Source organism: Mauremys mutica, chromosome 10, assembly GCF_020497125.1.
Source record: "Mauremys mutica isolate MM-2020 ecotype Southern chromosome 10, ASM2049712v1, whole genome shotgun sequence".
NCBI classification, from domain to species: Eukaryota; Metazoa; Chordata; order Testudines; family Geoemydidae; genus Mauremys; species Mauremys mutica.
The window spans coordinates 39132202-39143708 of NC_059081.1; the positions used below are offsets into that span (position 1 = coordinate 39132202).

Genomic DNA, 11507 nt, shown 5'->3' on the forward strand with positions numbered 1-11507 from the left:
AAATTTATTCTTGAGTAGAAGGGGGCACAGAACACTAGATTCTTATTCAAGCATTCTATCGAGCTCTGCATTCATGGCTGTGTCTAAAGGGCATGTCAGCCTTTGATTCTCTCTGAGAGGTAATTATCCTTTTCCTGTCACGGAACAACAAATGATAGCTAACTACAGAGGCACATTTGCAGTAGTCACATTCATCAACTGCAGAAAAAAATTCAATTTAATTGTGCAACACAGCTGCACATAGGCTTTTTGAGCATTTCTGTTGTTCTCACTGTCTTGCTATTCCTCCCTCCAGATCTATTTTTTAAACTTTTTTTTTCTGGTTATTTTTTCCCCCTTTTTGTCTCTTCTTCCATTTTTACTCTCTGTACTTTCTTGTTAAAGTAATTTTCCTTTGTGGCTCTCATTCTTTTTTCCCCATTGAAGGCTATGAATGTAGAAAATTATCACAATTACTCATATAATTGAGCCTCTTTGTAGCAAGTGCAACTCCAGTAGCCTTTCTCCATCATGAAAATGGTTTCATTATAGGGTTTTTCATATTCTCTGACACCATCTACACAGAGGAACAGGCGTGCAGATGAGATGTACTAGGAACAGGGTAGATCAGTAAGGTCACAGTAGGAATAATTAGCTCTGCTATGGAAAGAGCATCTAGGCCTTTTACTGCTACATAAATGTACTGTCCATGGCTTTTAGTCACAAAAAAACTTACTAACAAATGGAGCTCCCGCCTACTACTTTGAAAAAAAGATTTGTATCAACACTACAATTTTCCATCATTAAGACTAATAACACAGAGCCTAGTATACATCAAGGGGAATAAAAAGAAAAATCTCACATTCAAGTGGCGGCTGGGTGCTGACCTTTGTTCCCTTTTTTTGTGTTCAACTTAACTCTTCACAAAAAAGAGCCACACGCCACACCAACATGCAGGTGAACTCCAGCTAGTGCTAGCAAAGCATGGCATTCAGTTGGAAAATCTGATAAATCTCCATGCAAGATAATGCATTTCATTACAGATTCACTACATTAATTCTAGCTATATTAAAAAAAAAAAAAAAAAAGAATTGAAAGTGACATTGGATTTTTCACTGTGTTGGTGCAGAGGTCAGTTTTCTCACAGAGTGTAAATATGTATGCAAAGGCTCCATTGAAAAGCAAATTAATCAGAACTAATGCTTGTTCAAAACTGCGTACAAAATAACAGATCATGAACTTTTTTTTAAAGATTTTATTGTGCAGACTATTTTAATGTGCTGTTTTGTTTAAAACTACTCTTAACACGAACTCTGATGAAGGAATGTCCTGATGTGTTGAATCATCATTTTCTGTATATTTGTCATTTTACATTTACATATGCAGTAAAAATCTTAGTTCAGTGGAAAAATATATAATATAAATACCTGTAAGCAAACACCTAAAGCTAGAAGTGTTCAGACCCATCAAAATGGAAATGTGACTAGCCACCCTTCATCCCAACTTTTGCTATAAAGCAGATTTACATAACATATCATACATACCAGAAATAAGCAGAATATATGATTATTTGGGATGGATGTGGGTGTAATTACAGGATCGAGATGGATGTGCATACTTTAGTATATTCCTTGTTACAGTGGCTCAGAAATTCTGTGTTTTAAATTGAATATATAGTATATAGTAGCTCTTCAATGTCAGCTGAAACTTACAAATAAAAACATTACATGAATAGATCAGTTTCTTTTGCCTATCAAATTGCTAACCCTTTGCTAAGATTCCGGTTAAATTGATGGCAAAGGTCCCATCGACTTCAGAGGGAGCAGGATTGGGCCCTCACGTTCTATTTTCTTATACCCTTTGTGATGCTTTTCTTTTAAGATTAAATATAGTTTGAATTATAGTTTTTATACATGTATACAGTGTAGTTGTTATATAGTGAGTTTAGATATGTGAAAGTGTTGTGAATATATAGATCCAAACAATGTAAATGTGACATAATTAAATAAACCAGTTTCAAACTCAGGAAAAAATTGCAGTGATGAAAGTATTAATAAATGGTTTTTAAATGTTTAACTCATAAGTATATGTTTTGATATTAATTTAGAACAATATAAAGCAGATTTAAAAAAATCTGTTTCTATCAGATTATGCACATTTAAACAATAAGTGGCTCAGGCAAAATAAGTCATTTTAATGTCATCTGTGATAGATTTTCCTTGACAGCTACTGTAAATTACAATTACACTGCTTCTCTCTACACTTGAAAGTAAGCATTGCAATAAATTATCTTTTATTTGAATCCATCATGTCTGCTTTTCAGAAACAGAGAACCTCAAATAAAAGTTCAACACTATTGTAAGAAAAATACAGTAATTTGTGTTCCAGTTTGAAACCAAAATGTACCTTTCTTTCAAAAAACAATTGTTGGCTTTCAAAAATATTACTAATTATACTTCAACATTTGTTGTCATTAAAGGGAATCCCTGAACTTGTGCATTCCCTCAATCTAAGATTACTATTTAAGAGAAAAATACCTTTAAAAGCTTGTAGTTGGATTTTGTAATATACCAAATGAGGTTATATTGTAGCATTCAAAATACATATTTTCTTCATGAGCAAATATGATTTAAACTAGTGATGTCTCTGTAAGAATATGCAAAAAAATAGTAATGTCATTCAATAACCATAGTTTACAAATACTATTGTAAAGAAAAATGTGATTTTTTTTTTTAATTCTAAGGTGCATTATGCTTTCATATTACTCCCTAAGCAAGAATTATTTTCATAGCTTTGATATTCTTGTCCCTGTTTGTTGAGCAGTTTTCTTGCCTCATCAGTGTGGGTCAGATCTATTTAGTAATTTTAGTCTTTTGTTGTTGTTGTTGCTCTTTAACACCATTTCAGTTAAGTTTTAATTTTTTGGTAGGGAAACTGGAATCTACAGTTAGAGGGTCAGATTCACCAGTAGCCTGCAACTGCTTTATGAAGCAGCCTTAACCTGTCTTAACTGGCTAGTTAACAGCTGCTTTGTGTCACCAAAGCACAGAGTAAAGCCGCTAGAGTGTACCACTATAAATGCTTACAATGGGATTTGTTTCAGTTGTGTTTCTTTGGTGATTGCTCAGTGCATTGGGCCAGATCTGCCCTCCTGTGGAAAAACCTTCAAGAGAGGGTGAAAGAAACTGCCAAGTTCTCCCCATTGGGATCTGCTAGAGGCACAGAACCAGCTGTACGAGGGATCTGTGCCACCACATTGGCACTGGAGCCCCTGAGCCTGCTCTGCAGCTTCCTGGTAGGAGGGCTCTGGGGCTTACCTCAGCCACCTCTGTCCCTAGAAGACCTTTGAGAGAGGTTCTACAGCATCAAGGGATCGCATTGTAAAGAATCCTGTCCTGCCTCTAGTTGCATGTAGCTTTTCTGCGGCTTGCCTGTAAGGTTTGTGGAGGGATGATGTGTATCTGCCTATTGTCCCATCTTTCTGTATGGATTCCTTTGTTCACAGAGGGCAGTCCATAATTTGGGCGACTGTGGGAAGAAGATGCTCTGGTGGTGGCTGATGTCCCTCTTTCCCCCACCACTCATAGGAAGGGTGATATCTGAGTGCAGACGGTTGCCATGCTGGCATCTTGGTGGGAGGATCTGGCCCATAGTGAGCAGTCCTGAGTTCTGCTTACAGTTCTGCTACTGATTGGCTGCATGACCTTGCTTTAGATATTTAACCTCTCTTTGCCATCTGTAAAACAGGTATAATACCCAGGGCCCTGTGCACTCTGCAGCACACTGGGATAACATTCCATGGCAACCACCAGACTAAAGTCTGCTGCAACGTTAAATTACTGTGTTGTCACTCCTGTCCTTCCCACTCCCTAACACAGTTATGGCTCATAGCTGAAAATACTCATTGAGGTAAAACTTGTCAATGGTTGTTTTCAACAGGGATTATTTTGAAGAACGGGTTTTTTCTATGTGCTCTCCAGGCAACCTGGCTCTGCTCCCAAGCCCTCATTCCGCCATGTTATCCTGGTAGCCAGACTCAAGACCTTTTTCCCCATGTGTGCCCCAAGGGAAGGGAGAATTGTACAGCTCATCTCCTTGCCAACCAGGGCCTCAGCACCAGGGATATACTTCGGGCAGCCTGGCTCACCAGTTATATGTTCAGCTACCTCCACTGCCGGACTTCAAACTGGAGTTCACCTCTGGCTCCTTGATCTGTTGCCCAGTGCCATGGAACGGTGGCAGATGCATGCATTGTTGTCTGATGAACAACCTAGTGCAGGCAAATCCAGGTAGGGCAGGGAGCCAGAAAATTAAAACATTGAGCCCCAGGCTGCAGCAAATGGTGAATTCCATGCCAAAAATGCTGAGTTCCATGGTATCTTGGGGAAGAATCCCAAAGTCCACAGCCCCAGCATCACAGAGCCCACGGGGCGCTGACTGAGAAGGGAACCTCTCTGAGCGATGTTTCAAACTCTCTGCTGACTCAGGAAGACATCGCTGGATCAGATTACAGTCAGTTCATATTTACAAGGTTCTCTCTGCACTATCAGGACTAAAAGCAATTTAAAAAAAAATGAATGCAGGGATTTTGGAGCACAATTTGTTAGCAAGACCTTAACTTCATGAATGTGGAACTGAGGAATGCACAGGACCCTGAAGATCTCCCCTCACAGGTGTTAATACTTGTAGTCTTTTAAAATTCTCGGATGTGAGGTGCTACTATATGTACGTGCAAATATTATCAACAGGTTGAAAGTGGCTGAGTTTTATACCTACAGCTTTTTTTTCCACAGATGTTCTGAACAGCAATGCAGGTTCATACGATACATTACATTTTATGTAAAGAACATCCATACCCTTCACTGTTTATGGGTGAAGAGGAAAGGTCAGCTGAGTACTTCAGTGCAGATGTCAAATACATATGAGCACAAAGATCCCTATTTTGATCAGACTGTAATAGCATAAGTAGTGATGCTAATAGAGTTGTTTTCATGCTCTTGAGCAAGGAAGAGGCAGAATTAATACAGTGCACAAGAACTACTTTCATTGTATGAGGAAGGAAAACTGTCTCAACCTTGTCTTCTCATGATGATGGTCATGGTGCTCTTAAGAGCAACTGCTGTTACTTCTAAATTCTTAGTGTTGAACACTATGCTCAGTGTCTAGTTGGATGGTGCACACTGGAGCTTTCCATGCAAAGATACTTAGAGGACGTAGCTCCTAGATAGAAGACGACTATGTATAGCTATGGTAGAAGAGTTTTGAAAAGAAATCCTACAGGAAAGTTGTACGCCTGAAAAAAATGGCCCTGAGGTCTATCAACCTCTTTGGATGGTATAAGAGGGACACAGGCAAAACTGAATAGTGAATGGGATTGCTCTTGCACTGGCCAACATACTTTAAGAAAAATAGAGGTGGAACAAAAACTTGCCAAATGTTGCATGAATGGTCTTCCACTCCTCCCCTCCCCTAGGGCAATTGTTTAAGAATATTTCATCCTTACATGAAGTGTTGCTTGTGTTGCACTAATTCTGGTTTTCTACAACTCACACCAGTTCACATTTTGGTCTTTATATGTTAGTGAATAAACTGTAATTTTCTAATTCCTCTCCACATCCATTACTTCCTCCTTGGCCTTTACTGTCGTCATATCCAAGATGGATCCTATAGGGCTTTTCCATCTCTAACTTACATTATTTTTTTAATGTTATTTAAATTGTGTACTTCATGAGATAAAAATCCCAGCAGAATGGAGCCCGAGATCTTGTCCCATTACTAGCCATTTCTGCCAATAATTAGGAGAGCCTTAAAGAAGTTGGGGATATCTTACCTTGTTTCCCTTCAAAATCAAATGAAGTACGATCAAACATGCTTGTTAGCTTGGAAGGCAGATACTAGCTAATATATGGAACCTGTTCAAGCAACCATTTTAGATCTGAGCTTTGTAACATTATTAACCACCGTTGACCTGATTCTTCACCCTGTTATGCTTGTTTTACAGCAGCATTACACCACTTATTCAGTTGTAGCAGTGGTAAAACTTGGCCTGTGACGCACAAAGGTGTGAATATCCCAGTTTCTATAGGAAAGCATTTAGCAGTGTGTTTAAGTACTTACCTTTCATATTGACAGAAACAACCAGGTCCACTGGATTTGAAACCAACAAATTCAGCTTTTCAGTATTTTAGGTGGCATTTTTTTAAGTGTAAAACTAGTCCTTTGTTCTTTACAGTACTCCTGTTTGGTTTTAGAAATTGGATGGAAGTGATATGGATGAGCACAGCTTCCATCGTGGCTGATCTCAAATTAATAAGATAAAGACTTATTTGCAGGTCTAAGATAATGTTGATACATATAGTAATTTGACTTTCCTAATAACTCAGGCTGGTGATTGTAAAGGCTCTGCTTGAGGTTCTGATTCTAATCTTTAAAGCTTTGAAAGCACAGCTACCTGAGAAGACCCCTCTGTCTCTGCAAATAGCTGAGCAGAGGGAAATCATAGGCCTAGGCTGAAACATTTGGGGACTGGGGTAGAGCATTCTTGAGGAAGGACCCTTAGCTATAGAGCCGTATGCCTCCCGAGAGCAGGGTTCATCCCAAATTCCTCATCTTTTGGATGCAATGTAAAACTTTGCACAGGCCTTCCCTAAACAGATAACGGTGACTGCAGAATAATCTTGCACTGTCTTTTCTGAAAGGCAACCACCGGGAACAAGCCTACATTACAAAGAGGCATAGAGAGTAGCTGAGTGATCTGGCCCTGTTTCAGCTCTTACTGATGTTCTGGTGCTCAGATATTGTGATTATGGACATGTTAGAAATAGGTGGACTAAGTTTAATTAGCATTACATGGATTTGCTAGACTTGTAACTTTTTTAAAGTCCTGGTCGTCCCCAAATATGACCACCTCTTTTTTCTTTAATCTCTGCAAAAATCTGTGTTTGCAAAAATATGTGTAAATCTCTGTGGGTAGAATCCAAACAAATGCCTCAGTGTGCATTTCCCAGATCATCTGCAGGGTTCAGACTGCTGCTTGGTGGTATATGGAGTCTCATTTAGTTGGTAGCCCTGCCTCAATTTCTGTATTATTTAAGTTTTATTTACAACAAATAGGATTCTAGCAAGACAACCCGCTGGAATATAAACTGACCAAGCGCTCAGAGTCCACAGCGATGGTGGGAAAGCTGGAGCCTAAGATGACAATTGCACTGGCTACATGGTTCCCTGTTCTACCGCTGATAATTCCAGAGACGCCTGGCTACTTTTCGATTGTGGGCGGAGTTAGAAATTGTGGGCTGGGCTTAAGTGCACCTGGACTCTCTCCCCCCCCCCCCAAAATGCCGGAGGAGCCTCTACTAACGGTGTGAATGTGTCATTGTGTTACACTCCAAAGAGATTATCACCAGCCACAGTGCGTTATAAAGATTTATTGTGAAAGTGCCTAGTGTAACTGCTACAGCTTGGGGCTAATGCGTTAGTGAGGGTTACATATTCCGAAACGCGGGCTTTGCGAGGGTCTGATGTCTGTTGGAAATGGGCTTTGTTTCTCTCGGTTTTTATCTTAGTATTTTATGTTTGGTGTCCCTTAAAGCCGCATAGCACATCAGAATGATTTCCGAGTCTGCCCCTACTTTGTTGGGCATGGAATAGGATCTTACTTCCATGGACACCCTGAAGTTTGGCATCACGGTAAGAAAGTCCATTGTGAAATCTTACTGACGTGTCTTAAACGCCACCCAGCTGCAAAAACCGAGCCCCCTGCCCAGGGGTCATTGCAATCTCCCAGTCCTGAGCCAGCAGTAGCTCTTCTTCCCTGTGAATACAGCCACCCTCCTTATTAATTACTTGACGAGCTGGCTGCCGGAGTCCTAGGCACTGGGATTACTTGTTTGGGAGAAAAGTTTAAATTAATAAAAACAAAACCCCGCTGCATCAATATCCCAGCAGGGTCCGGCTGGTTTCTCTTCCCCCTTTGCAGACCGCTGACTGCTGCTGTTCAGCTTCATTGCATCCCCCCAGTGCTGGCAGCCGCGGCGGCAGCGTGCGCCTCTTGGGTGAGTGCTAGGCTGCGCGGGGGCCCAGCCGGGCGCCACGTCCCCCTGAGCGCTGGCTGGGGACCCCCGGCAGCGCTGCTGGGCGCGCCCCCTGGCGGGCAGGTCCCTGCGCCCTTTGGAATCAATGGACAATGGTTCTGCCCTTGAGTTCGCCAGGAGCAGAATCGGGCCCAGACTCTGCGCTTTTATGGGCTGGGGGCGAGTTAGTGATCAGCGCTGCCTGCTCAGCCTCGGCCGGTCCCTCACACCTTCCTCCCGCTGCCAGCCCCTGGGCCAGCCTCGCAGCGTGCCCGGCGGCCCTAGCGCCTCCTTCGGGACGCTGAGCCAGGCCAGGCTGAAGACACGCAGGGCTCTGCAAGGCCTTCAAATGTAGTTTGCAAACTATTTCGAAGGCCACTTGAAGCCTCCCAGAAAATCCCAGCGGCAGCTCAGTATCTCTGAATAGGAGTAAACCACTTCCCCCTCTGCCAGGCGTTCCTTGGCGATAGGGTGACCAGATGTCCCGGTTTTATAGGGACAGTCCGGATTTTGGGGTCCTATTACTTCCCCCCCCCCGGATTGGTCACATTTGCTGTCTGGTCACCCTACTTGGCGATATCCCCCCTTGCAGCGGAGGCTCTCTTAGGAGGACACTCATAACGTGTTACTTGCTGCATGTTTAGAAGAGGTCTAAATAATAATATCTAAGATCACAATAGATGGCAGACTGGAAAGCAGGGCCTGGGCCATGCTCTCCCCTGCAGCAGACATTTGAAACACCATCCCTAGATGACGACATATCCTATGCCAGAAATATTTGTTAATGTCTGGATTTTGTTTTGCAACAAAAAGCCTCCATTACAAGAATAAGAATCGGCTAAACTTTTCTGTTTGACAAAATGCAACTTTACCTACAGGCTTTTCCCTTGTTATAGTCAGTTTTGTTCTTCAGGAACAACAGATAACTTGTTTAAAGCCGGAAAGACTAGCGATCAATAGGAATACAGTCCCTATTTCATTAGTTTTCTTCACGGATAGTCATAAACTGATCGAAACTGAAAAGTTTATTGCAAACAAACAAACAAACAAATTAGTGAACTGATTAAATTTTAAAATTCTGTAATTTCCTTAGAAGTGAGCCGGAACTCAGAATAGTTTCATCTATGCTTAACAGAGTGATCTTGCAGGTCTTATACCTGGTTTGCTTTGCTTTGAGTTTGGGAAGATTACTTTAAACATTTTCCTTGGCTGTTTAAAGGGAATTACCTTACATGGTACCTGCGGGACAAAAAAGGGATTTTTAAAAGCAAGTGTTGGTTACATTTACTTAAAAAACAAACAAAAAACCCACCCACCATAAAAGCATTTTTGTTTTCTTTTGTAGACAATGACAGTGATTTGTTAATGGAAGAGGGAATGGCGTTTACAGTAGGTTAGTAACTGTTGTGAATGTTTTTCTTTTGCTTTCTTTTTCAAAACCACATCCCTACCTTTTCTTTCTTTCTTTGACTGTCTACTCTTCTGATTTTGGGATTTCGGTTAGGCTAACCCCATGGGAAGCAGATTGAAAAATAGCAGATTGAAAATAGCCTTTACATTTTCGTTTGTGAAATAATTCGTGGACATAGTTGCCAATATCTGGGAGAGGAAAATCCTCCACAAAATCTTATTAAATAACAGATTTGATCCATATTTTTGTAGTGTAGAGACTTATCCAGCACATTTGGAGCTGCCTTTGCAGAATTAGTACAACCTAATTCTGTTACCAAAGCAATGTTTTTAACACCAAGCTATCTGGTGACTATTATGTCATTTGCTTCATGACAGGAGCTGTTGTGTGGTTTTTGATGTATTACATCCTAGCTAACCAGTCAGAATCCTTTCCCTGGAAGGTTGAATGTGCTAAATACCAATCATAGAAAGCTTAAGGGGGGAAAAAAGCCCTCTTCTCACTGTGTGCCTAAATGGCGCAGCAATTAGAGGGAAATCAGAAAATTGTTGTTTTGCTGATTTAATGAACATTTTAAGCCTGTTTTTAAAAATTCAAATATTTTAAAACTATCTGCTGTTTTTAAGAGTGGTTGGTGCTTTGGTTATTATCCACGGGGTCTTAATTAAAGCTTGATTAAAATGCCCTTCTTTAGTCTTTCACGAAAAAATAAATGAGTAACGTCATACCTCAGAGTTTCCTCTTCCTCCTCGTTAGTTCTTATGTTAGCGTAGCAATACAATTTAAAACCTCTACCTTTGGGGACCCTTTCTTTTCAGAAACAGGATAACGATGTGTTGTGGCCAGTTTAGAAAACGTTTTTTCCCCCTATTACAGAGCCAATAATAATGGAAGGATCGCCTGAATTTAAGACCCTAGAGGATAAATGGACTGCAGTTTCTGTAGACAATAAAAGGTGCCTGAATTTACTTCTTATATATTTTAAACTGTGGAATTGAGCACTGACCGCCGGACGGAATGGGTGAGTTTCATAGGCTCTGCTAGCCACCTTTGCCCCCTAATAATTGCTAAATGTGTATTTCAGGTCAGCCCAGTTCGAGCATACCATTGTCATTACCGCAGGAGGAGCAGAAATCCTTACAAAAGTATTGGAAGAACCTTAAGGATGGATCAAGACGTGGCTGAACTTCCTGTGCTCCTGGAATGTCTATCAACTTTACCAGCGCAGAGGAGGTTTCTGGAACTTTTATGAGGAATAGGTGCTGTGGCTCCTGAGAGGAAATGGAATGGACAGCTTGTAGGGCATAATGTGAGGGGGACATACTGCGGATTATTACCTGATAAGTATTTAATAAAAACCAGTTGATTTGTGTAAATCTTGAAGCTACCGTGCACACTCTAAAAGCAAGAGTTTGGGTTCTTAATTGTGAAGGGCGGGGGGGAAGGGGGCAGATACACAAAGCCTTTGCTCCTGCTTCCAGATGCTTACACTGGACAAACACGTATCGGATGATACTTAGTAAATGCAATTGAGAAGACAGAGGGAAATGGTAGTTTCCTAGTATATCTGAACTGTGGAGAGCTACGGAACAATTTCCCTTCGTTGTGATTAGCGCGCTGCTCTTTCCCAAGCTTGTGATCTACGCTAGTAGGAAAACTAAATAAATACCTTCAAATGCTTAATTTCCGAAATGTGGCGTTTGTGCTCTCAAACCCAGAGATCATATTCCTCCTGCGGGCCTGCGCACCAGCGGCCCTCTGCCCTCTTGGCTCGGGGGGGGTTTCTTTTTTTTCCCTCCCACACAAGAAAAAGTGATTACGGGTGAGCTAAAACGCGTCTTTCCCTTGCTAGATCAACCCTCGCCCGGACTGTAGGATTAGCCAGCTCGCCCCTGTTATATTGAGCATTCGTTTTTCTAAAGATCTCAGCTGCAGTTATGAGAAACTCATTCCGCATTTTTTAACGTTTAGCAACAATGAAGAAGTGGGTTAGACTCCTAGTTACATGACCCCAGCTTCCCCTCAGGTGGTTGCTTATCTGGGGA

General features: G+C 41.3%; 1 protein-coding gene across 5 annotated transcripts in view; it reads left to right on the forward strand.

Moving 5' to 3' along the window:
• The window catches only part of METAP1D (methionyl aminopeptidase type 1D, mitochondrial), a 60593-nt gene extending 49448 nt beyond the window's left edge, over positions 1-11145 (forward strand). For 4 of the 5 annotated variants that reach the window (XM_044978480.1, XM_044978478.1, XM_044978482.1 and 1 more), the window contains 4 exons: positions 7571-7668; positions 9397-9444; positions 10339-10417; positions 10547-11145. In XM_044978480.1, the coding sequence (XP_044834415.1) occupies positions 7571-7668; positions 9397-9444; positions 10339-10417; positions 10547-10625 (304 nt within the window). In that variant the 3' untranslated portion in view covers positions 10626-11145. Of the gene's footprint in view, positions 1-7570; positions 7669-9396; positions 9445-10338; positions 10484-10546 lie in introns of all 5 variants that reach the window. The other variant, XM_044978479.1, reaches the window with a different exon arrangement.
• Positions 11146-11507: the final 362 nt, after the last annotated feature.